This window comes from Balaenoptera musculus, chromosome 15 (assembly GCF_009873245.2).
Source record: "Balaenoptera musculus isolate JJ_BM4_2016_0621 chromosome 15, mBalMus1.pri.v3, whole genome shotgun sequence".
Taxonomy (NCBI): Eukaryota; Metazoa; Chordata; class Mammalia; order Artiodactyla; family Balaenopteridae; genus Balaenoptera; species Balaenoptera musculus.
Genome location: NC_045799.1, coordinates 59066100 through 59092652, shown reverse-complemented (window position 1 = coordinate 59092652; position 26553 = coordinate 59066100). Strand labels below are relative to the sequence as shown.

Below are 26553 nucleotides of genomic sequence, written 5' to 3'. Positions count from 1 at the left end.
ACATCTTGCAGGTGTCTTTCTGACACCTTGCACTGGATGGTTAATAGAGACTACAACTGGCCAGTTACCTGGCTAACAGTTTATTGAAAATTTTTTTTTTTCTTTATTGTGTTGAGGTAGGTTCCCTCTTTGCCCACTTTCTGGAGAGTTTTTATCATAAATGGGTGTTGAATTTTGTCAAAAGCTTTTTCTGCATCTATTGAGATGATCACATGGTTTTTCTCCTTCAATTTGTTAATATGGTGTATCACATTGATTGATTTGCGTATATTGAAGAATCCTTTCATCCCTGGGATAAATCCCACTTGATCATGGTGTATGATCCTTTTAATTTGTTGTTGGATTCTGTTTGCTAGTATTTTGCTGAGGATTTTTACATCTGTATTCATCAGTGATATTGGTCTGTAGTTTTCTTTTTTTGTAGTATCTTTGTCTGGTTTTGGTATCAGGGTGATGGTGGCCTCATAGAATGAGTTTGGGAGTGTTCCTTCCTCTACAATTTTTTGAAAGAGTTTGAGAAGGATGGGTGTTAGCTCGTCTCTAAATGTTTGATAGAATTCACCTGTGAAGCCATCTGGTCCTGGACTTTTGTTTGTTGGACGATTTTTAATCACAGTTTCAATTTCATTACTTGTGATTGGTCTGTTCATATTTTCTGTTTGTTCCTGGTTCAGTCTTGGAAGGTTATACCTTTCTAAGAATTTGTCCGTTTCTTCCAGGTTGTCCATTTTATTGGCATAGAGTTGCTTGTAGTAGTCTCTTAGGATGCTTTGTGTCCTAAGCTTTCTGCAGTGTCTGTTGTAACTTCTCCTTTTTCATTTCTAATTTTATTGATTTGAGTCCTCTCCCTCTTGATGAGTCTGGCTAATGGTTTATCTTTTTTTTTTTTTTAATTTATTTTATTTATTTATTTTTGGTTGCGTTGGATTTTCGTCGCTGCATGCGGGCTTTCTCTAGTTGCGGCAAGCAGGGGCTACTCTTTGCGACACACAGGCTTCTCATTGCGGTGGCTTCTCGTTGGGGAGCATGGGCTCTAGGCGTGCGGGCTCAGTTTCCCCACGGCACGTGGGATCTTCCCAGACCAGGGCTCAAACCCGTGTCCCTTGCATTGGCAGGCAGATTCTTAACCACTGCACCACCAGGGAAGTCCCGGTTTATCAATTTTGTTTATCTTCTCAAAGAACCAGCTTTTAGTTTTATTGATCTTTGCTATTGTTTTCTTTGTTTCTATTTCATTTATTTCTGCTCTGATCTTTATGATTTCTTTCCTTCTGCTAACTTTGGGTTTTGTTTGTTCTTCTTTCTCTAGTTCCTTTAGGTGCAAGATTAGATTGTTTATTTGAGATTTTTCTTGTTTCTTGAGGTAGGCTTGTGTAGCTATAAACTTCCCTCTTAGAACTGCTTTTGCTGCATCCCATAGGTTTTGGATCGTCGTGTTTTCATTGTCATTTGTCTCTAGGTATTTTTTGATTTCCTCTTTGATTTCTTCAGTGATCTCTTGGTTATTTAGTAACATATTGTTTAGCTTCCATGTGTTTGTGTTTTTTACGTTTTTTTCCCTGTAATTCATTTCTAATCTCATAGCATTGTGGTCAGAAAAGATACTTGATATGATTTCAATTTTCTTAAATTCACTGAGGCTTTATTTGTGACCCAAGATGTGATCTATCCTGGAGAATGTTCCGTGTGCACTTGAGAAGAAAGTGTAATGTGCTGTTTTTGGATGGAATGTCCTATAAATATCAATTAAATCTATCTGGTCTATTGTGTCATTTAAAGCTTGTGTTTCCTTATTAATTTTCTGTTTGGATGATCTGTCCATTGGTGTAAGTGAGGTGTTATTAAAGTCCCCCACTATTATTGTGTTACTGTCGATTTTCTCTTTTATAGCTGTTAGCAGTTGCCTTATGTATTGAGGTGCTCCTATGTTGGGTGCATATATATTTATAATTGTTATATCTTCTTGGATTGATCCCTTGATCATTATGTAGTGTCCTTCCTTGTCTCTTGTAACATTCTTTATTTTAAAGTCTATTTTATCTGATACGAGTATTGCTACTCCAGCTTTCTTTTGATTTCCATTTGCATGGAATATCTTCTTCCATCCCCTCACTTTCAGTCTGTATGTGTCCCTAGGTCTAAAGTGGGTCTCTTGTAGACAGCATATATATGGGTCTTGTTTTTGTAACCATTCAACAAGCCTGTGTCTTGTGGTTGGAGCATTTAATCCATTCACGTTTAAGGTAGTTATCGATATGTATGTTCCTATTACCATTTTCTTAATTGTTTGGGGTTTGTTTTTGTAGGTCCTTTTCTTCTCTTGTGTTTCCCACTTAAAGAGGTTCCTTTAGCATTTGTTGTAGAGCTGTTTTGGTGGTGCTGAACTCTCTTAGCTTTTGCTTGTCTGTAAAGCTTTTGATTTCTCCATCGAATCTGAATGAGATCCTTGCCGGGTGGAGTAATCTTGGTTGTAGGTTCTTCCCTTTCATCACTTTAAGTATATAATGCCACTCCCTTCTGGCTTGTAGAGTTTCTGCTGAGAAATCAGCTGTTAACCTTATGGGAGTTCCCTTGTATGTTATTTGTCATTTTTCCCTTGTTGCTTTCAATAATTTTTCTTTGTCTTTAATTTTTGCCACTTTGATTACTACGTGTCCCGACGTGTTTCTCCTTGGGTTTATCCTGTATGGGACTCTCTGCGCTTCCTGGACTTGGGTGGCTATTTCCTTTCCCATGTTAGGGAAGTTTTCGACTCTAATCTCTTCAAATATTTTCTCGGGTCCTTTCTCTCTCTCTTCTCCTTCTGGGACCCCTATAATGCGAATGTTTTTGCGTTTAATGTTGTCCCAGAGGTCTCTTAGGCTGACTTCATTTCTTTTCATTCTTTTTTCTTTATTCTGTTCCACAGCAGTGAATTCCACCATTCTGTCTTCCACTTATCTGTTCTTCTGCCTGTTATTCTGCTATTGATTCCTTCTAGTGTAGTTTTCATTTCAGTTATTTTATTGTTCATCTCTGTTTGTTTGTTCTTTAATTCTTCTAGGTCTTTGTTAAACATTTCTTGCATCTTCTCAATCTTTGCCTCCATTCTTTTTCTGAGGTCCTGGATCATCTTCACTATCATTATTCTGAATTCTTTTTCTGGAAGGTTGCCTATCTCCACTTCATTAAGTTGTTTTTCTGGAGTTTTATCTTGTTCCTTCATCTGGTACATAGCCCTCTGCCTTTTCATCTTGTCTGTCTTTCTGTGAATGTGGTTTTTGTTCCACAGGCTGCAGGATTGTAGTTTTGCTGTCTGCCCTCTGGTGGATAAGGCTATCGAAGAGGCTTGTGCAAGTTTGGAAATTTTATTATTATTATTATTAACTGAATAGGATCATGCCATTGTTGGACCATTGTTGGGGGAGGGGAGAGCATGATTCTGAATTTATTTTTAATTATTAACACATTCAAAGACCTTAATTAAAATATTAAAGCTTCATTAATTTTAGGACAAAATTACTCATTTTATAAATGACAAAGGCCCCTATTGTATAAAGCCCTGGAGCCCTGCTTAACAGAATGTTCTGGATATGGAGATGAGAAGTGGTATTTTCTTGTGTCATTTTGATACTGTAAACTTCCTCTGCTAATTCATGTACTCCTTGTACACATGGGACTGCAAACTTAAGCTGCTTCGTCCAGCAAGATTTCCACTATATGCAGGAACTTTTAAAATGTGTGATTTTTATAAATTTCTCTGTAAAAAATAGAGTTTTGAAATTGTAACATGTTTGGGTGTGTTAGAATCTGCTCTGTGCAGGCAGCTGTTGATTCTTATTAATGCAGTTAAATAGGTTTTTGAATTACCCCTTTCAACTTTTGAGTCAAGCTGTCACTACTTATTCCTCTGCTCCAGTAAATCATGTTGGTGACTTTGGTGGACTATCAAATGAGTTTCCTACTGGCTGCTTTTCCTTCACTCCTCTCTTTATCGATGCCAGTCTACCAAAATTCAGCCTTCTCCTGGAGAGTGGTGTCTTTGCTTCTACCAATTCATATCATCTCTTGGGTCCTGCTTTTTCTTCTGACAGCTTTGGAATCTGAACTTACGTGCTATGCCATTTTTTAAAATTTAAATTTTGAACCAATTTTATGCTTGCAGAAAAGTTGGAGGAATAGAACAGGGAGTTTCCTAACGTCCTGCCTTCACTTAGCTTCCCCCATTGTTAACATATTATTTAACCATTTGTTAGGGTGCTTTTGCCAAAACTAAGAAATTAACACTGGTACAGGATTATTAACTAAACTGCAGACGTTATTGAATTTTGCCAGTGTTTTCACTAATGACCGTTTTCTGTTCCAGGATCTGATCTGGGATCTCACATCACATTTAATTAGTCTCCTCCTATAACAATTCCTCACTCCTTGTCTTTCATGATATTGACACTTTTGAAAAATACTGGTCGTCTATTTTGTTGCTCAACTTGTTCTGGCTTTGGCCATTAGGAGCATCTTGGGTTGGCGCCTGTGTCCTTTGAACATATCCCCCTCCTTTTATGAGCACATCTTTCGTTCTGACTCGACAGGGTGTTTCAGGCTCATCTTATACTTCCTTTGCCCCAGCTCTGGGATCAGCCTCTTCTCCAAGAAGCCCTGGTTTCTTTTTATTGGAGAGTGACATTTAGAAACCCAGATCTGGGTACAAGATATGCTCTTCAGTATCAGGTGTCATTACTTCTAGGCCCTTTCAGCAGACAGAGCTAGGACATATACGTATTTATACCCACACACATGCATGCCTCTATAGTTCTGTATCTATTATCTGTGTCATAAGTCGTAAGGTTATATGAAAGGTCATAAGTTTACACTAATTTCTTCTGATTCCAGTCTAACACCGCAGAGTTCATTTTAGCTTTCCCCTCTTCATATGTAACTTTTCTCCTGCCCTGAGAAGCCTGGCTCTCATCGTCTTTAGTTTTCCAGTATTCAGTCAAGATACCGTTTGCTGTTCTCTTCTGGTTCCGTTCTTACTCCCCACTCAGCAGCCCTTCACTGAGGCGGGATGCATTTGCAGTACAGCTGGGTGGGTTTGTTAGTGCTTGTGTTCCCCACTGGGTCCCCACACATGCTGGTTGGTTTCATGATTTTAGTTTTTGAGTGTGTGAAGGCTGTGAGCTTTGCCATGGTTCTGATACTCAGAGGAAGGTCAGGCTGCCTCACCACTGTTCTCCAGTTCCCATTACCCACCCCCCCCTTTGCCACCCACCCTATAAATAAGCCATTTCCATCATTTCTGGTTTATTCTTTTTGTTTCTTTAATATTTATTTATTTATTTATTTTTATTTGGCTGTGCCAGGTCTTAGAATTGCGATGCACGGGATCTTTGTTGCGGCACGTGGGATCCAGTTCCCCGACCAGAGATTGAACCCGGGCCCCCTGCATTGGGAGCGTGGAGTCTTAGCCACTGTGCCACCAAGGAAGCCCCATGTCTGATTTACTCTTCTTGTGTTTCTTTGGTTTTGTGCCATTTTAAACTCATCAGGTTTGTGCTAGATTGTCCAGCCGCCGTTAGGGTCACGGGCACTCTCCCCTCATCCTCAACAGCCACTCCTCCTCTGAGAGGAAGACGCCGCCACTGCTGGAAGGTGGGCCGTGTGGTTAAGCTAGAAACTTCGTGTGTTCAGCACCTTCATATTTTAACTACTTAGATATCAGTTGATAGCATTTAAAGTTTAACTGAGATTTTATTTAACGTTTGCTAATAAAGCAGAAAGGGGATAGGAAAGAATGCACCTTTTCCTACACTGTCTTACCCACCTCCTTTAATAGTAGATATTTTAGTCAGTTTTTAATCACACAAATACTACATTAAATATACTCCTTGGGGGGGAAAAGAAAGCTTCACACCTAAGGATAAAGTCCCCTTTGATCGCCATCCCCCAACACAAAACAATTTTTATTATCCTTTCAGATTCTGTATACATTTCTAAACATACGTGCCTGTAGGGGAAAACATTTTATGTGTGACGCTTTTTTCCACATAAAAGGTATACTTTATCTTTCTTCAGCTTGCTTTTTTACTCATGTGTCTTAGAAAATCTATTCATGTTGTATAGATAGCCCTGCCCCACTGTTTTTAACAGCTGCAGAGTATTTCTTGGTGACTGTCCTTGCGTGTCTCTTGGTGCACATGTGTAGACACTAAGAAGTGGAGCTGTGGGGCCGCAGGCTGTGTCACTACAGCAGATTGCTCTCCCAAGCGGCTGCCATTTTACCCTTTCCACCAACTTTGCATCAGAGGACTCGTTCCTCTGCTGGTCATCAGTATTTGATATTTCCTGTGTCTCAAATTTTGGGCATTTTGAAGGTGAAAAGTGGCATTTTGTTCTCATCTGCTTTCCTCTGAAGTAGTGAGGTTGAGTGTATTTTTAGCCTTTTTACATTTCCTTTTCTGTGATTTGTCCATTTTTAACTGCTTTCTTTTTCTTACTAATTTGTATGAGTTACTATATATGCTAGATTGATTCATTTAACTAATACTTATTAATCAAGAGATCAATATGCATATGCCCAGACACTGCTTTAGGTGCTGGGGTAACAGCAATAAACAAGGTTTCTAATTTCACAGAACTTAAGAGGAAGTTGGACCAAAGAAAATCTAAATAAATCAGTAGGATTATGTACCTGTTAATAAGTGCTATTAAAAAATTAGAGTAATGGTAGAGAGAGGACCTGAATCAGGAGGGAGCCCCAGTTTCCCCTTCCAGACCATCCTCTGAGTGTTTGTCCGGAGGCGGGTGGTCAGGGAGGGCTTCTCAGAGAATGTGGGGTCAGAGCCGAGATCTGAATGATGAGAAGGAATTGGCCGTGGAAGTGTCCAGACAGAACAGCATGTGCCTGGGCTCCCAGGTGGGGCTAGTGAGTCGGGGGGACATTGACGGACACAGCGAAAGTGCTTGTCAGAGACAGGTGTGCAGGAGTAGACATGAGGTCTGTTTCAGGAGGTTGTTTCTTCGGCTTCTCCTTTTCTATCTAGGATAGGTCCCCAAAAAGAGCTTTGCCCTGGGGAATTTGTGCGTCAGGATTTGATCACTGGGTTTTGTGGTTGTTTTAAGGCATAGGCTTTTTCTTTTTAATAAAGGAAAATTTTCTGTTTCAGATTACCTAGGAACAGTACGATTTGGGGTTATCACAAATAAACATCTTGCGAAACTGGTATCCTTAGTACACTCTGGAAGTGTGTATTTACATAGACATTTCAACACATCACTTGTAAGTATTTTGAAATCACGTTTATATTAGCGCAGTGGTTCTTAACCTTGTTTGGATCACAGACGTCTTTGAGAATTGGATAAAATCTATGGATACTCTGTGTAGGAGAGTGCACATGATTTTATATTGCAAACTGAGAGTCCCTACAGTCCCTCTGTAGAGCCCATGCCCCTGGTTTAGAACCCATGCATTAGAGGGCTCTTGGATTTAACATCTAGAAATTCTGTTTATATTCTTAGATTTTGATAAAGCCTTGTTAGTTTTCCTTCTTGGGTGAAATTGCAGAGTTACTCTGTTGGAGAAGTGTTACTCTGGGCCCATGTTCTCAGAGGTTAAGCTTCCTTTGGGCAGTGTTCTCTGTTCATTTGTTCCATTTATCAAGAGTAGTAATGTGACATGCTTTTCTCCTTTAGCTGATGAAATGGATTTTGAAGTTCTTGTCAAGTCACAGTGAGAAGTTGTTGGCTTTCCACCCCAGAGAGCCTCGCTTTCCATTGTTGTCTGTGTTCCCTGATTTTATTTGCTTTCTGGTGGACCAGCCCCAACTCAGCGATTTCTGAGCTTTTGACCTGTATCCTGCTTAGTCCTGTGCTTCTGCTCTGTTTATTGCTACTTCCTCAGTCCCAGCACTGAGTTGATTTTTCTTCAGTATTTTCTCTCTCTGACTTCATTGATGGTGTCAGTGACTTACAGGTCGAGTGAAGACCAGATCTCCTGTACCCAGTGTGTGCCCAGCCCTTTAATCCCATGCTCCCCTCGGCTCAGCGTGTAGGCCTCATGCTGTTAGACCCTCCCGGGCGGCGCCCTCAGTACCAGTCACCCTGGCTTCTGCATATCTCTATATCCCAGATGGCTTTACTTCTCGCAGTTTATATTCCCAAAGTCAAATGTATTTACTTGTGTTCCAGATAGAAATGTTGATTATGATGATTATGTTTTTTCAGACTCCCACCATCCCACTTTGGGAATCACCGCTGTGATGGTTTCTCCCACCACCCACCCCACTCTCCTTGTTTCTCTGTCTAAGCTTCTTTTGACTTCATCTGCCTTTGCTATCATTTTCCTTCATCCTTCCTTTATAGCATGCTATACAACCAACATATATCATGTTTATGTATAGTAAAGGGTACTGAGGAAGAAATTTTAAATAGACGGAGAAAAGAAGGTAGGACTGAGAATGATACTGAAAAAGATATTGGGCTTACTGCATCAATTCCATAGTTTTTAAGTTTGGTTGGTTGGTGTAGCAGCAGAATTCCTTTTAGCAAATGAAATATTACTGGGATACCAGTGTTTTAAAAAAATAAAAGCAGTGGACATCTTTATTGTAAGCCAATTTAAACCTCTATTTTGGGGAGTGTAAAATATCTCATTTTGTGGAACTCTCCAAAGCATTCTGTGGGGAGTTTTGTTTGAAACCCAGTGATTTATATCACTGGAATTTCAAAAATAATTTTGTGTTGACGTACTCTTGATTATTATAGGAAAACAAAGCAAAAAATCTAGGTGTATCTCTCCTTCATTCTGTACACATAAAATGTGATCCGTGGCCTTGTACAAGTTCTAGGTCACTCATGGATTCATGCAAATATTTGTTGAGTTCCCGCTCTGTGCCAGGTGTTCTAGTCACTGAGGGTACATGTGAGCAAGGCAGATCCAAACTTCTGCCCTAACAGACGGTCCCCCGGGACCAAGTTAAACATGATTTTGCCAAGGTAAAAATTATCCTTGACTCCACCATTTCTGTTCTCTTAGAGCTCCCCTTGTGCAGGGTGGTAGAGGTCATTGTTGCCAGCAGCAGGCAGGGAGACTTATTTGTTGATAGATGAGTCTGTCTAAAGGGAAAAAGATGAACCACATGATATGGAAGTCACCTCTTACAGCTGCTTTTGCTTTTCTGAGCTGCTGGTGAGGAAGCGCTCTGTCTGGAGAAGTAGAGCCAGGGTTTAGCTGCACAGGCAGGGACAGGTCGTGTCACTGCTCTGAGCCTCATTTTCCTCACCTGTGAAGTGTGGGGTTGAGGACGGGACTGATGTGCTTTGATCCTGTCCTGCCTTTTATCCTCTGTGCGTTTGTCCTTCCCAGGTCTTTCCCAGGGAGGTCATCAGCTACACAGCTGAGAACATCTATAAGTGGGCCTTAGAAAACCGAGAGACGCTCCTACGATGGCTGCGGCCACACGGCGGCAAGAGTCTCCTGCTGAACAATGAACTGAAGAAGGGACCAGCACTTTTTGTATTTATACCTTTTAATCCCTTAGCCGAAAGTCATCCTTTAATAGATGAGGTAAGAGTCATAATGGTGAAAGGTGTCTCATAAGGAGTCGGAGAAACTCATTAACTTAGCCTTTTCTCATTCTGCGATCAGAGTAGTTTCCCCTAGTCGCCAAACGGCCGCCAGGAGCAGCTGCTATGTTTCTGTGGCGTTACTCCTTTCTCCTGTAAGTGGGCAGGAGAGCCCGTGCCTTGGGTAGGACTCACCACAGCCTCTCTGGCCACATTACTGACAGCTGCTCAGGTCGGGGTGAGTCGGAGGGGACAGGGAAGGCAAACTGTGCCTCTCTGGAAAAGGACCAGATGGCCCTCTTCCTGCGGTGACGGATGCCTGGGAGAGGGGCAGAGGGGATGGACAACACAGGCAGGGTTTAGTGTGGCCTTTGGGATGCTGTTGTCGCGGGGGTTCGATCAGACTGTTGGCCCTGGCCACCCTCAGCCCAGCAGCCAGCAGCGGTGGTGGTGACCTTGGGATCCCACGATTTTCTAAACCTTGCATGTCTCACAGAGCAGTTTTCGGAGACAACCGCCATCAGGAGTCAGCCCCTCCCTGCTGCCTTTTCTGCTTCATCTGGTGCATTCACTGTCTCTGGGTGTGAGTTTATTTTATACATGGGATCGTTTGGAGGCACTTACAGAGAGCAATAACAATCAGCCGAGAGCGCCTGGGATTGCTAAATTGGATTTACTGGGGGTTTTATTTTTTCCTTCCCTCAAGGATCCCTTAATTGGCCAGAACCAATTTCAGACAGCCAGTGAATCACTGGCCAGGCTGCCTGGGTGCTGCCTCTCCCGAGCCCTCCACGTGAGCCTGACGGCCTGCTCTCCGGGGGGAGCCGGGGGGCCAGGCCACACCGCTCCCGGGGCTGCTCTGGAGCCTCTTTGTGGAAGTTATTACCCCTGCTGGGGGCCTTCTGAGTGAATGCTGCTACCATGGCTTAGAGGAGGAAGGAGGAGAAGATGAAATAGCTTTGTTTATTCTCTGATTAGGGAGGACTTGAAGTAATAAGACTTAATTTCTTTAGAAAATCTTCACTACACAGTTATTTTATGAACTAAGACACTCTTTCTTTACTAAGACACTCTAGTATTAAGAGCCCTTAAAGCTCTTTGTAGGAAAGGTGGGGTTTTCAACCAAGGTATTAGCCATGGTTGTGGATTTTTACTTTAACTTTTAAAGTTTCCTCCTGGAGAGTTCTGTCTTGTCTGGCTTGGGCATGTCGGGGTTCTGGGTTGGGTGGTATTTTGTGACTGGAGCCCAGTTCCTCTGGGGGGGTTGTGTTTGGATTTAGACACCTGGTGGGAGACACTCTCTTTCCAACTCTTTGTTTCTGGGTGAGTGTCTCGCCTATCTCCCCGTACTCCTCTGTCTTTGTTTATCAAGGTTTTGCCCACAGCTCCTTTCCTCCGGGCTCTTAGTGTCCCCGTGAGGTGAAGAGAGTCCCTTAATCACAGCCTGTGGTTGAACCAGGTGGCATCTTAGCAGTGTTATGGATTACTCAGCCAAGTGCAGTACGTTTCCCTGTTCATTTCAGGCCCCTTTAGAAAACGTTTATGGAGCACTGTGCCAGGGAGCCACGGTGGAGAAAGATGGAGAAGGCAGAGCCTTGGTCTCATGGTCTCGGAGGCCTGTCTGGTAGGGGAGCAAGAACCTGCTTGTAATTCAAGGCAGAGGGTGCTCAGCCCCAGGAGGAACTGGAGGAGAGTGGGTGCTGTCCCGGGAAGCTGGGGGCTGGGCAGGAGGGAGGCAGGACGGGGCTGTGGGAGGGGTGAGTGTTTGAGACAGGCCTTCAGGGGTGGCCAGGATTGTGATGGGCTGAGAGAAACTTAAGGGAAGGAATAGCCTGAGCAAAGGCACGGGGGTGGGCAGGGGGCGACGGGTTTAGATATTAGGAAATAGGACAGGTTGTATGGTCTCCATAAAGGACTGATTGAAGAAGACCCAGAAAAAAAAAACATTGTAGGAGAGGCTTTTGGGTGCTTCTTTGAGGACTCCAGGATCAATCATAGCCATCCAAGTCTGATAATGGAGCGCTGTCAGCAGAGCTGTGTTACCATTATTAAAGTTTTCCTAGCAGCCGTGTTCCAGAAAAGTGAGAAGTAGGAAGATGCTGAACTTGGACGGTGGTGTTGGGGATGGGAAGTGGGGCATGTGACCATGGAAAGAGTGACACAGTGACTAGAAGTAAGGAAGTCATCCTCGGGGTTGGGCGGGGTGGGAGGGCTGAACACCTCCCTTACATGAGGGTGAGTTCTAAACTCAAAGGCTCCTTGACCCCAAAAGAATTTAAGCCTTAAGCCTTATTTTTCTATTATGCTTTTAGGCCCAACTTTGGGCAGGCAATGGAGGAGGCCTGCCTTGTCGAGAAGAGAGTGGTCATTGTAGAGTCGGGGCGGGGGGGTCAGGCAGTAAGGGACAGCCACATGGGGACCGTCCTGTGAGGCCCAGGCCGGGACCAGGCAGCTGCTCTTCCGCACGTGTGCCCCCCCCCCGCCCCCGGCAGAGCACGGCCTGCACCGCGCACGGCATCAGGCCCCTGACCCCAGCGTCTCCAGAGAGTCCCGGAGAGGCCATGAGACATCTCAGTGTGCTTATCAAAAGAAATTCTTAGTGCAGCCAGAAGAGACTCTGTGTGGGTTTCTTAGCTTGTTTTTTAAAATTATTTTTATTATTAATTAATTAATTAATTTTATGTTTGGCTGTGTTGGGTCTTCATTACTGCACGGGGGCTTTCTCAGGTTGCGGTGTGCAGGCTTCTCATTGCGGTGGCTTCTCTTGTTGCGGAGCATGGGCTCTAGGCGCGCAGGCTTCAACACTTGCGGCGCGTCAGTAGTTGTGGCGCACAGGCTTAGCTGCTCCGCGGCATGTGGGATCTTCCCGGACCAGGGCTCAAACCCGTGTCCCCTGCATTGGTGGGCGGATTTTTAACCACTGCGCCACCAGGGAAGTCCCGGGTTCTTAGCTTTCACAGCGCTGCTCTGAGGCGTCCACTGCGTATGAGTCTGGGGGACAAAGGCATCTTGTCCAGACTTACAGATTTCTCCGATTAACGAAAATGGAAGGAAGCATTTATAGTGCAAACATTTAAAGTTTTTTGCCAAATTTTCCTTATTAGTTGACATGAAATTAAATATGACATCAAGTGATTCACATACGGGATGTAACTGGAGTGCCTTTTCAAAACTGCCTGTTATGAAAAAGGAACATAACAGTAAAAACTGGTTCAGTTTAGAGGAGAAAACTAAGAACTCCTCACTTTTCAGGGGCATTACTGTATAAAATATTTTCTTCACTTAAGAATATCCTTTACACGGCTGCTTTGTTTGTGAGAGACATTAAGAATGAAAGAGATGAGGAAGGAAGACCTCATAAGGAGTTTTGCTGTCCTCAGTGTACTCCTACTTGGACTTTTCTTAAAAACCCACGGTAAATACAGTCGCCCCCTGGTATCCACAGTGGGGTTGGTTCCAGGCCCCCTGCAGATACCAAAATCCAACATGCTCAAGTTCCATATGTAAAACGGCATAGTATTTGTATATAACCTATGCACATCTTCCCGTATATTTTAAATCGTCTCTAAGATTACTTATGATACCTGATGTAATATAAATGGTATGTAAATAGTTGCCTATGTGCAGCAAATTCAAGCTTTCTTTTCTGGCATTTTTCCCCCTGAATATTTTCGATCCATGGTTGTTTGAATTGCAGATACAGAACCCGAGGATATGGAGGGCTGACTGTACTTGAATTTTTGTGGGTTTTGGCGGGGGGGACTGGGGGTGGTAATCTATTATGTCTTTGAATATAAAGTAGTACTAGGATGGGGCAAGAGGGCAGCTGGGCTATTTATGAATCATATGGGCTTGACCTTTTTAGCGTAATGTGCTGTCAGAGCCTTATCCTTTAAAAAGGGCTGAGATGTTTTTGTGTGGGGGAAAAAACCAAAACACTGGTTTATCATCTAAAGTAACCTTTTTTATGCCCAAGAACTATTCAAACAATCTGTTTTTCTGTACAAACGCATATGTCTTAAATTAACTCTGTCTATAAGTATCATATGTTATAAAATTTGGGTTTTCTTTTAAATTGGAAAAGCACTTATTAAATGGTTTTCACACACACACACACGAACACACACACTTTAATGAAACAAAATCCTGAGTGACTTGACACCTTTTAACTAACCTTGGTGGGATGTAAGTTAGCACACAGTTCTGTTTTAGGGAATATAAATGCCTTTGGATTATAATGACTTGCTCATCTTTTTCATTGACCTGGGGTGGCTGTTGGGTGGTGAAATGTACTCAGTTCGGAAATGGAAGAGTCTTGGAATGAAATGTGAAATGTGAATCTAAATGGCTAACACTGATCTGAGGGTAAAGCGGTTCATCTCCCCGAGAAGCGGGAGCATGTACGATATCCTGAGATGCCCTTCGTTCACCAGCTGTTTATCGACCATTTGTTATGTTCCGGGCTCTGAGCTAGGCTGCGGGGATAGCAGGATAAATCAAACATGGTCCCTGCCCGTGAGGATCCATAAGCCTGTGGGGAAGAGGGACGTCTTGACAGACAGTTGGGAGACTGTCTGGGAAGGGCTTCTGGAACTAACCCTGAAGATGTAGACTCTTCCTGGGGGAGGGGGGGGTGTTAGCTTTGTTGGAGCAGCCATCCTGGTGCAGGGTCTTGGGGAGTGTTGAGGTTTGTCAGATGGAGGAGGCCCCGGCCAGGCCTCTGAAGGCAAGGCATCGTGGAAGGGCCTGGCTGGTCTAAAGGTGGTGGGGTGACACCGGAAAGGCAGACGCAGGTCAGATTATGTTAGGGTTACCCTCCAGGTAATAGGGAGCCGTCGAATGTCATTTAGCAGAGGAGTCTCCTGCTTAGGGTTGTATTTTTAAAAATAAGTGGTGGCAGTGTGGAGGCTCAGTTAAAGTGGGGGAGAGAAAAAGGGGGCGCTCTGTGACCCGTGAGGGCCTGAGTTGAGGCAGTGACTGTGAGGATGCAAAGGGGGGCTGCTTCGTGATGCTGAAGTCATAGCTGGCTGCATTGGAGGCTTGGGTGGTGCAGAGGAGAAATTGAGGGTCAGCTGATTTTTCCAGTTTGGTGATGCCATTTTCCAGAAAAGGTGGTACAGGAGGAGGAAGGCGAGATGGATAAGTATGGGTTGGAAGAGGCTGAATTCGTAGCCTCCTGTGAGGCATGAATTTATTTGGAAACATGTGCTGTGAAATATTTGATCCACTTGTTAGGTGGATCAACAAGTGGATCAAATATTTGGGAAATTTTTAGACTGTTACTTAAGATGAAGAAAGAAGACATCGTCTGGAAGAGTTTTAAGGATGTAAAGGAAAGTGCACTCAACTGGGCATTGAGATTTAAATTCTGTTCCTGGTTCTTTGATGTGTGTCGGGGTGAGCCACTTCACCCCATCACGGGGTAGACTGACTTCTCCCTCTAAGACCCCTTCCGTCTCTGAACAGGCGGTTCGGTATTTGTTAACAGAGTGACAGGATCTGAAAAATAACCCAAGCCTCTTTATTAATAGCTTTTGGTGTGACAGCTTCCTGTTTGATGCTGTGTTTCCAGCCAGGGTTCCTTCTTGTGAATCAGGCAAGATGCTTTCCAGGTCTAAGAGCCACGGGGTCTGTCCCTCATTCACCCCCACACCTCTCATGAGCTCCGCCCTGTGTTTCAGATCACCGAAGTGGCCTTGGAGTACAACAACTGTCACGGGGACCAGGTGGTGGAGCGGCTCCTTCAGCACCTGCGGCGAGTGGACGCCCCGGTGTTCAAGTCTCTGGCACCTGAGCCCCCGGCCCAGCTGCCGGACCCGCCACTGATAACGGAGTCCCCCTGCTGTAACACCGTGGTGCTGCCCCAGTGGCACTCCATCTCCAGGACCCACAACGTGTGTGAACTGTGTGTCAACCAGACCGCCGGCGGCCTCAGGCCAAGGTCGGTCAGCATGCCCCAGTGCAGCTTTTTCGAGATGGCAGCAGCTCTGGATTCTTTCTACCTCAAGGAGCAGACCTTTTATCATGTGGCATCAGACAGCATAGAATGCAGGAATTTTCTAAGTTTCTATAGCCCTTTCAGCTACTACACTGCATGTTGCAGGACCATAAACAGGGGCGTGACAGGCTTCATTGATTCTGAACAAGATGTCTTTGAAACCCCGACCATTGCATTTTCTTCCCTTGAGAAGAAATGTGAGGTTGATACCCCAAGCTCCGTTCCTCACATTGAGGAGAACAGGTATCTCTTCCCTGAACTGGACGTGGATAGCACAAGCTTCATAGGCCTGAGCTGCAGAACCAACAAGACCCTGAACATCTACCTTTTGGATTCCAATTTATTTTGGTTGTATGCAGAGAGGCTGGGTGCTCCGAGCGCTGCTCGGGTGAAAGGATTTGCTGCAATTGTTGACGTGAAAGAAGAGTCTCACTATGTCTTGGATCCAAAACAAGCTCTTATGAAGTTCACCCTAGGTACTGTGGGCAGTTTCCTTCCCCAAGCCTAATGCTTTGCTTAACTTAACATAGGTAACTTTTATTTAGGGATCTCATTACGGTTGGCTCTTAGTGCATTTGAAATCTTTAGACTGCAGCTGGTCATAATTTTAAAAGAAGCTAATTTTGTATATTAAATGGAATAGAAACTTCCTAACTCCAAATTTTGGATAAGTTTGTCACTTAGCCCTTGGGGGCTAAGAGTCCAGCGTTCCTGATCGGCAGCGCCTGCCGCATTTCCACGGTGGCGCGAGCTGCGGCCAGTGGGAACCTGGCCTCTGTGACGGACAGGGTGGTGGAGAGCAGGTTGGGTGGTAACTCCCCAGGGGCTGATGAACGTGAGCCCCAACAGTGGCTTCATTCGAAAGGTACTTAAACAGAAAGCAGTGAAACAATAGAACCGCCTGACCCCCCTTTTTGTCTCACAGGTTTAACTGTCTAGGCATCAAGGCCACCAGACCTAGTTTGTTCTGCTGCTCTTTTATAACAAGTTGAGAACTGCTGCTCTGACCTTGGGTGCCTAGATTGTAACAAACAAGTGTCAAGTGCAATAAACAAGTGTCAGGTTGCAAACCAGCAAAACCCACTTTTTTTTGGGGGGTGGCGGGTAAGGCCCCATTATGGGAGTGCATCCGAGAGCTTGCCCTTAGGCTTGGCAGCAGCAGTGAACTAACCGATGCTGTCTTGTTCCCAGGGCTTTGCTGCCATCCTTGATGTGCACACAAGGAAGTGAGAATTCAAAAGCCGTGTTAGTTCAGCCTCGTTGGAAACATGGGGGAAAGTTAGCATTTGCCAAATGGAGACAGGAGGAATTTGGTGGGGAGGGAAACCTTTTATTTTCAAGTTTTGGAGAGTATGAAAGCAAGAGTAAAATCAAAGCCCCTAAATGATAGTCATTTTAGCTGCTGTCCTTTAAGTCCAGGTGAAGCTCGTTTCTTACATTAGACACGTTAAAAGGCTTATGTTAATAAAAGGCTTTATATTATAAACACGAAGCCTCCTGAGTGCTTAGAGGAACCCTGTGACCAGTCACTTTATGAAGTGTGTACTCTTTTGATACTACAAATTGCTCCTAATTCATGTTTCCTAAAGTTACACTTTACTGTACTGAGTTTTCTGAAAATGAAACAAGCCTGTATTTTTAAAGTAAGTATTTATTGGATTTTCCTGCATTCTGTTCTAACACTCAAGCATTCAGTGAGCTAGCTCATGATGTGTGCATCTTGAATTTAATGGTAATCTGAAAGAAGCCTTCTTCCGATTTTCTTTTCATCTTCTGTTATCTCCTCTGAAACGTCTAGCTCCGTTGTTCTTTGTGCTGTGGTTGGTGACAAAATTTGTCAGGGTCCTCGTCCAAAAACATTCACTGTGCATCGTTGTTGTTTTGGAGAGTTGACTCTTAAGTCAGCTGTCTCTGGGTCAGTTTCAGAATTTAGGCTTCGTTCAGATTAGTAAATAATTCTTGGTTTTATGTTTCAAAAACATAGCCAACTAAGTATCAGTCAGATGTTGATGATGGATTCTCTTCACAAGACCTTCCTCCTTTCCTCCTCCCTCCACGGAACATATCATTGTTCACTAGGGCCTCGCAATGGAGAGAAAAAAGAAGAAAAAAAGAAGTGAAACTCAGATTAGTGCTGCTCCAGATGATACAAAGGAATCTGAAGATAGTAGAGTTGGTGGGGAGGGTAAAACTGTTGGTTCAGGTTAGGGTTTGGGATTATTTATGGGTTTTATTTATGTGTTTTTCCACTAAATATAATTGAGTTTACTTTTCTTAACCTTTTAAGAAAGAAACTTGAAGGACTTTAATAAAGGAAACAAAAACCATAGCTCCTTATCCTTCAATTAATGAGTATTTAAACACCTTCCCCATTACGGTAGCTTGTGCAATTACTGCATCAGTAGTTATGCTTAAAGGTCTTGGTATAGTAGGTTGAAATCTCCATGGTGGCATGTTGATGACTTATGCAGTCTCAGGTGTCCATTTTTGGACCAGTGTTGTTTTTAAAAGGAGCATCGAATTCCTAGTCCCTGCATAGTAGAACACGGAACACCGAGTGGTGCTTTGTTAGCTAAAGTGCTGTCTGCTGAGTTACTACTGCCAAAGCTACCCCCTGTCCCCCCGGGTGGCTTCGTTCAGGGTTTTGCCTGTAGGTGAAGTGTTAAAAATGTGGGCCTGTGAAGCCAGCCCATTTTTTTAGATGTAGAGTTTAAAGTAGGCCAGCTACTCTCCTTGTACTGAGAGAAGAGCTGATCTCATTTTCTCCTTATTTTTAGAGTCTTTCATTCAAAACTTCAGCGTTCTCTACAGTCCCTTGAAAAGGCATCTTATCGGAAGTGACTCTGCCCAGTTCCCATCTCAGCGTTTAATCACTGAAGTGACAACTGATACCTTTTGGGAAGTAGTCCTTCAAAAACAGGTATGGAATCATGAGTGAGGCAAAAATCAAGCCATCTGTCCCTATTATAATAATTTCCAAAGCTGCAGTCATCGGGGTGAGCAGTTGGGCTTTTTTTGTTTGTTTGTTTTAATTAATAAATTAATTTAGTTTTGGCTGCGTTGGGTCTTTGTTGCTGCGCGTGGGCTTTCTCTAGTTGCAGCGAGCAGGGGCTACTCTTCGTTGCAGTGCGCGGGATTCTCATTGCGGTGGCTTCTCTCGTTGTGGAGCATGGGCTTTAGGCACGCAGGCTTCAGTAGCTGTGGCTTGTGGGCTTACCTGCTGCGCGGCATGTGGGATCTTCCCAGACCAGGACTTGAACCCGTGTTCCCTGCATTGGCAGGTGGATTCTTAACCACTGCGCCACCCGGGGGCGGTTGGTTTTGATGTACAAAAGATGGACCACATGACAGTCTTACTGCAGAACATGTGAATTACATGGTGGTTTTGTGATTGTAAAACGTCCTTAAGAAAGCACATAGGGCTTCCCTGGTTGCGCAGTGGTTAAGAATCTGCCTGCCGATGCAGGGGACACAGGTTCGAGCCCTCGTCTGGGAAGATCCCACGTGCCACGGAGCAACTGAGCCCGCACGCCACAACTACTGAAGCCCGGGCGCCTAGAGCCCGTGCTCCGCAACAAGAGAAGCCACCGCAATGAGAAGCTTGCGCACTGCATCGAAGAGTAGCCCCTGCTTGCCGAAACTAGAGAAAGCCCGCGTGTAGCAATGAAGACCCAATGCATCCAAAAATATAAATAAATAAATTTATTAAAAAAAAAAAAAGAAATCACATAATTGAAAATACTTGAAGATTAAATTTTCACTGTAATTAGTGCATGAGCAACGTTTATTGAATGCCTGCCAGGTTCTAAGCACAGTGAGGACCTGAGCAGCCCAGTAACAGCCGTCTTCCTCTTCCCATAGGATGTGTTGCTGCTTTATTATGCACAGTGGTGCGGCTTCTGTCCAGCCCTCAATCACGTCTTTATCCAGCTAGCTCGGCTCCTGCCCGTGGATACATTCACTGTGGCGAGGTAAGGAAGCCCGTGCTGGAGCGCTGTGTGCCTGCCTTCACTCCTCCTTACAGCTTAGCCGTTACGGCCTGCAAGGGTCTGCCCATTTTCTGTTGACCTTGGGTAAGATTTGGTTGATTGTCAGCTTAAAGCTGTGAGCAAAACCTATGGGAGGCACAGTTTTCCTGATGAATGCTGAGTGTTCCTTCCATGATGTTGAGTGTGTTTAGTCCTGATTGAGTTCATAGGAGGGTGAGTGCAGTTCTGAGGGATTAGTGCTGACCTGGTTGCTCGGATAGCCCCCCAAGTGGCCAGCTTTCTGGAATACATGGCACTGGGGCCTTGGCCCAGCAAAAGGGGGCCAGTCCCTGGTGTGCTGCCAACCAGCCCTGGGACCTGGAGCAAATCTCCCCACCAGGCCTCCTTTCCCTCCTCATTCCTAAAAGTAAGAGGCAAGATTGGCTGATACCTGCATGTTCTAGTTTTGTGATTCCTTGGTACTGTATGTGTATGTGTAGCAAACAAAAAAATGTTAAACCGTTGTTTTGTAAAAACAAGGCTCAAAGAGTTTTTGGATCAGGTAGTAGGCAGTCTGAGATGAAAATTATTTAGACTTAAGCTATATCTTCTCCCTGTCACCAAAAAAAAAAAAACAAACCCTTCAGATAGAATAAATATAAAAGATCAAATCATAGAAAAAATAACAGAAGCTAGAATATTGGATTTGCTAGTTCCTTTGAGAGGTGAAAACTTGCCAAAATGAAGCAGTTGAAAAAATAATGCAAGAAAGATGAACAGATTTCACTAGAAAAATGTGCAACGAAAATAAAACTGACTTACAAAAGGACGATAGCTATATTTTACAGCATATATGTCTTAACCTTTTGTGTGTGCTGTAAGTAATGATTAGAGCCACACTTGAGGAGTTACTATGCTGCGAGATTTTTATATATACATATTATCTGACTTAATCCTTAGACCATTCAGTGGAGCAGGTATGATTGCCACTCTCTTTCTACTGAGGAGGAAACTGAGGCTCAGAAAGATGAGGCAGCTCGCCCAGAGTTACACAGCCTGTAAATGAGGGAGCAGGGTTCAGAATCAGGTGTGCGTGCTCCAGACCCTGAGAAATTAAAATGGTTTAAGAAAACTGCTGAGAGCAAAATGTGGTTTGTACATGTAATGGAATATTATTCAGCCTTAAAAATTAGGAACGAAATTCTGACACATGCTGCAACATGAGTGAACCTTGAGGATATTAATGCTGAGTGAAATGAGTCACAAAAGGACAAACACTGTATGGTTTCCCTTATATGAGGCACCAAGAGTAGTCAGATTCATAGACACAGCAGAATGGTGGTTGCCAAGAGATGGGGGGAGGGGAGAAGGGGGAGGAGTTGTTTAATGGGGTCAGTTTCAGTTTTGCAAGATGAAAGAGCTCTGGAGATGGATGGTGGTGATGGGTGCACAGCATTATGAATGTACTTAATACCCCTGCACTGTACACTTAGAAATGGCCAAGATGGTAAATGTTATGTATATTTTACCACAATTAAAAAAAACGGGGGATGGAGGGAGAAACAGCTGAGAAGGACTGCCGTGTGAAGAAAGGTCATGAACAGGCTTTTCATGTAAGAGAAGAGAGTAAATAAACAAGTGGGGAAATTATAGTCTAGTAAATGTAAATTAAAACAATAACAAAGTGTCATTTACACTTATTAAATTAACGAATACTCTTAAGTGGTAGAATCTTGTGTTGATAAAATAAAATTGGCACAGTCAGATGTAGCTAATAGAATAAGTAAATTGGCATAAACTTTTTGGAAAGCATTTTAGCAACATTTTAACAAAAATGGTTATACATTTTTTTTTTTTAAATAAATTTATTTATGTTATTTATTTATTTTTGGCTGTGCTGGGTCTTCGTAGCTGCGCGGTCTTTCTCTAGTTGTGCTGTGCGGGGGCTACTCTTCGTTGCGGTGCACGGTCTTCTTATTGCAGTGGCTTCTCTTGTTGCAGAGCATGTGCTCTAGGCACACGAGCTTCAGTAGTTGTGGCACGTGGGCTCAGTAGTTGTGGCTCACAGGCTCCAGAGCGCAGGCTCAGTAGTTGTGGCACACGGGCTTAGTTGCTCCGCGGCATGTGGAATCTTCCCGGACCAGGGCTTGAACCCTTGTCCCCTGCATTGGCAAACGGATTCTTAACCACTGCGCCACCAGGGAAGCCCGGTTATACATTTTTGATCCAGTTAATTTCACTTTGGGGAATTAAGGAAGTAGGACTTACAGAGAAGCATGTGCTGGTCATTGCAGCATTATTTATATCCAACAGTAGAAAAATGGTTAAGTAAATTATGGTTGGGCATTTGATGGGATTTTTGCCCCTTTGTTAGAACAACGCTTTTCATACAATTAACTGAAAAGAATAGGGTATGAAATATGATTGCTGCTCTTACCAGTATGTAGGCATATACACCAAAGCCTGAATGAAAATCCCAGAAAGAAGGTCCCGATTAGCACAATGGGATTCTGAGTGGATGTTTACAAATGTTTTTCTTTTAATTTTACAGTTTGGTTTTTCTTTGAAGTAAAAATCAGGAGAAAGAAACACTTGATCATAGAATAAACTGTTCAACACCATTTGTTTAAAAAATAGAAACTCTGATGTTCTAGGTGGGCTTTCACAGGCAGAGAGGCAGGAGTACTGTTCTGTTAATGAAGCTATTTAAAACCATTATGATTTGGTCATGTCAATTTTTTTTAAAGTGTATTTTATCCTTTTGGACAAATGCGAGGCACTGATTTCCCCCCCTTCCCCACTCTGCCCCCAATTATACTTTTCTGAAAACTCCTGTCAAGTTAATGATTCAAAACATTTCCACCTGTTTTATGCACTATTTGTGAATATTGACACCTGGCCTAGCAGCCCTCCATGCTGCTTCGCTTCCTCCTTCTGGGATGTTCTTTTTGCTTCAACTGAGCAGTCCCTGGGGGCAGGTGGGGAGACACTCCTGCAGGCCCAGCTCAGTGCGGGCTGCAGGAGGGGCCCCCACCTAGTTCAGTAGTAATTAAGCACAGGTTGGCTCATTTAGCACAGATGTCATTTCCTGTATTAGAAAATTTATCTAAAATCTGCTTAGAAAATACAACTTTCTTGGCCTCTGTCTAGACTTACAAAATGTAGAATATAATCTTCCTTATCTTGTTTTCTTACATTTTCAGAGGCTTAATGTGTTTTGCTCAATGATTTCCTTTTTCCAGAGCTGATTCAACGGTTAAGGTACTTGCCCAGATTTGGTCAGGTGCGTGGACTACTCCTGAGGTGTCAGCGAGCCTTTTTTGAGGGGGGATTCTACTTTTACTTTCAAGACATGGCATTTCCCTCAGTGAGTTAGGTGGGCAGTTGCACGTCCTGGAAGTCTCGCTGCTTCTCCCACAAGCTGTGCCTGCCTTACACCCGGTGGTGCACTCACCGCCAGGGGCCAGTCTTGTGTGGGCGCAGACAGTGCCCTGGGTTCTTCAATTATTTGAGAAGATCCTTTCAAGTTGGAGTTTCTTGGGCTGATCTTTTGCTTTTTCTGTTCTTTCCCTTTGCCAGGATTGATGTATCTCAGAATGATCTTCCTTGGGAATTTATGGTTGACCGTCTTCCTACTGTCTTATTTTTTCCCTGTAACAGGTAATGCTGAATTTTTTCAATATTTGGGCAGATGGGATTCTTTTGCTGAAAATGAAATGGGTTTAAGGTACTTCACAGAAGTGAAATGTACATCATTTTTTATTACTAAAGTATTTAGAATAAAATGTATTGTTCAAAAAATGTGCCACTGGGAACCAAGGGTTAAAAGGGCTTTGGTGTCATGATGTCAGGTGTGGTAGTTTTTGTAAGTTTGCCCCCTCCCAGAGTGTGTTTTACACGAAGTATGAATGTGGCCACTGGAACTTGTTCACCTTCTTGGCCTTATGAGCACACAGTGAGTGCTGAGATTGACAGCAAAGAGCCCCAGGTTCACGTGGGGCAAAACAACAGCTCACTGTTGGGCCTCATGGGGAGTCAGGCCCGGCCTGCCCGCTTCCACGTGAGTCACTTGTCATTGAGCCCTGCGGATGGCCACCTCGGCCCCCTGGTACAAGGAGGAAACGGAGGCCCTCCTACCCACTGCACCCGCATACTGGGGTTCAAGAAGCCTTCTCCCCAGTTGTGCAGACTTCTGTGAATGTCACCTGACGGGGCTGTCACCTTGATCTCTTCACATTTGTCTAAGTGGTGCTCCAAGGTGAGTGATCAGGGCAGCTTCCCTGAAAGCCCAGCGAGCAGGGATGGGCCGTTAGCAAGGGGACGTGACCTGGCAGTTAGCGAATGTGGATCCAGATGTTTTGGTAGAAGGGAAATTAACTCTTGGCCTTTTAAAGCCTGATAAACCAGATGTTCTCTTGGTACAGATTCCTGTTTGTTTTTAAAAGGATGGGTCCTCAGGGACCCAGTCACATGGCTTTGACAATATCTTTATAGGGAAAAGCATTTGCAGGATGATTTTAGTGACGTTCCCTAACTCACATGTCTTTTATTCTCTGGCGCTCGCTTTTACTGTTTATTGCAGCCACTGCCATGCTCTTCATGCTTCTGTAGGAGAGTGCTTCCTTCATGTGTACTGAATCATTTCCTTGGTTCTTCCTCCTTATCTCAAAGAATTTTTGCTGGAATACTTCCTGTGGTAGTAGGGTCTTGTCAAACCACGCACTAAAAACAGAGTGTGACTCACCCAGTTCTACTGCTGACTGTATTGTGACGAGCCTTTTTCTTTTTAAGAAGTGTCTCAGGTGCCAACACGGTCCAGGAACCGTGGGCAGTTAACACAAGTAATTTCATCGTGTGTGGGACAGAGGTGGGGCATGAAGTTTAGCACACCATAATTTTCAAATTTCAGTCATAGTTGGAAAAAACATTGACGTCGTAACACCCAGCACATGCCTTTGCACAAAGAGCTTCTCAGCAGCTGGAATTGTTTCGCGTTTGGGTCGAGTGCCTTTCATTCTGAGGTTGCCTGATGGAGTCAGCATAGAGATGAGCTCATTTTCCATGCCCTGCAGGAAGGCCGCTGCTACAGCCTCTTCCTAGTTCCCTTGTATTGAGAAGTCAAGAAAGTAAATACTGAATAGGAGTAGACTGTCCAGTTCCATTCTAATGCAGAGAGCTTGGTAAACCAAAGCCTTACTGCTTTGGAATGGAATTTTTCTTATTTCCTAAAAATAAATGGTAATCAGAAGTGAAGCAAGCTCTTCATTAACTGGTCGAAAGTGAGTGTTCAGTTCACTCAGAAGGTAAAGGGCAAAAAGCTGACAGCTCACGAAAGAGGAAACAAAAAACTGGTAACAAGCAGTAAGACCTTCTTCACAGGGCACATGCTTATGTCATTTTTAGTGAAAAGAATATAAAAGTATATATGCATTTTGGTAAAATATAAATTTACACATGCACTGGGTTAAAATGTGTGCAGAAGGGAAGGTATCAAGATGTTGACGATGATAATTTTGGAGGAGTGAAGGTTACCAGTGGTCACGGGGGTGCCTCTTGTATGCTTTTTATATCCTTTGCAAATGGTCCTCAGTGAGCACGTCGTTTGTATTTTATGATCATGAAAGAAACCGTAGGAAAGAGCTTGTCCTCTGCCACAGTGCACAGCCTGGACTACCTCCTGCTCCCAGCAGGGCCGCCTTCTTGTGCAGGGGCACCTTAGAACCACTCTTCTTCCCCCACTCTGTGTGACGTTCCAAAATGCAGGTGCTCTGGCCCGGCTCTGGGCCAGGAGATCAGAAGCGGGTGGGGGGTTCATTCTGATGTGTCCCCTGGGGAAGGACCTCGCTTCTTTAGAGGAGCAGCCCACCTTCCCTCAGTATTATAGCCCCTCTTTGGAGCAGATAACTTCTACCCCATTGGTCATTTTGTATTTAGCCTTTGACACGCTAGAGGTGTGTACACATACTCCTGGTGAACTGAGACCAGAGTCCAATAAACAGTGGGACCTTCTACCACTACACTTTCAAAATGATTACCATTTTGGAAGCAGTTTGTTGACGCTCTGTATCCTTGCGACTTCTAAGAAGTTTGAAAGCATTTTAGCACACCCATCAGGTAGGTTCATGGAGATTGCTCCAGAAACTCTAAAATAGCACGTTTACCGGTATCATTTTCTGTCCTGTAAATGTCTCCAGATACGCACACTAAGCTCTTTGCTGGGGATGATGCACATTTGCTCTGTCTAGAAGAGCAGGTTGTGTTGCAGAACTTAGGGGTGGATCCAGCCTCTGCTTGTCCGTCCTCACCCGCACTTCACAGGGGCCAGGATGTTCTTAGTTGTCAGTTGAATGGCTGGGAGGCCGCACTTGGAGAAAGCTTACATGTTAAGAAAACTATGCTTTAAAGGAAGGCATGGTTATATACTTACCCCCAAAGTTTAAAAATTATTCCATTTACCTGAAAGTTTCCATAAACGTATAAAATGGGACATATCTGATTTTAATTTCCCTGTGATTTTTATTTCATGGGGAAAGGGCTACCCTTTGATAGAACACCTTTTGTCTTTTCTTAGGTGTTTGGCCACTGGCTTTGTGTGTGGAGAGGGTGTGCAAGCTCTTAATGAGGGATTTCTGGTTAGTTTCTCTAAGGAACCATGTGGTGGTGGTTTTTTTTTTTTTCAAGCTAACATTCCCTGAGCCTTCAGGTAACTCATGCAGTCCTTACAGCAGTCCTCTGGGGGTAGATGAGACTCATATGCCCCCCTTTACAGACAAAGCAGTGCAGGCCACAGAGGAGTCCTGTGAGGCCCCGGAGGCGGGTGGGCCCTGGAGTCGTGCCCTTCACCTCCACTCCTTTAATACTGGATGGTGTCTGCCCCCCCTCATGCTAAAGCTGCTGGTTTGGATTTATTGCAGCCAGGTGGTGTATACACAGGTAAATGTATCTGTGGTAGAAATTTTGGTCATCAAGACAATTGGATGACAAGTTCTAAAAAGGAATTTTGTACATCAGGACTTGCAGCAAAGCTTTGGGGAAAATCCCCTTCAT

General features: G+C 43.9%; 1 protein-coding gene across 6 annotated transcripts in view; it reads left to right on the top strand.

The window, feature by feature from the left end:
• TXNDC11 (thioredoxin domain containing 11) overlaps positions 1-26553 on the top strand; it is a 64731-nt gene that overhangs the window by 36785 nt on the left and 1393 nt on the right. For 4 of the 6 annotated variants that reach the window (XM_036826582.1, XM_036826581.1, XM_036826584.1 and 1 more), the window contains 6 exons: positions 7143-7255; positions 9341-9541; positions 15222-16014; positions 18316-18458; positions 19400-19509; positions 23086-23166. In XM_036826582.1, the coding sequence (XP_036682477.1) occupies positions 7143-7255; positions 9341-9541; positions 15222-16014; positions 18316-18458; positions 19400-19509; positions 23086-23166 (1441 nt within the window). Of the gene's footprint in view, positions 1-7142; positions 7256-9340; positions 9542-12409; positions 15137-15221; positions 16015-18315; positions 18459-19399; positions 19510-23085; positions 23167-26553 lie in introns of those variants that run through there. The other 2 variants (XM_036826587.1, XM_036826586.1) reach the window with 2 other exon arrangements.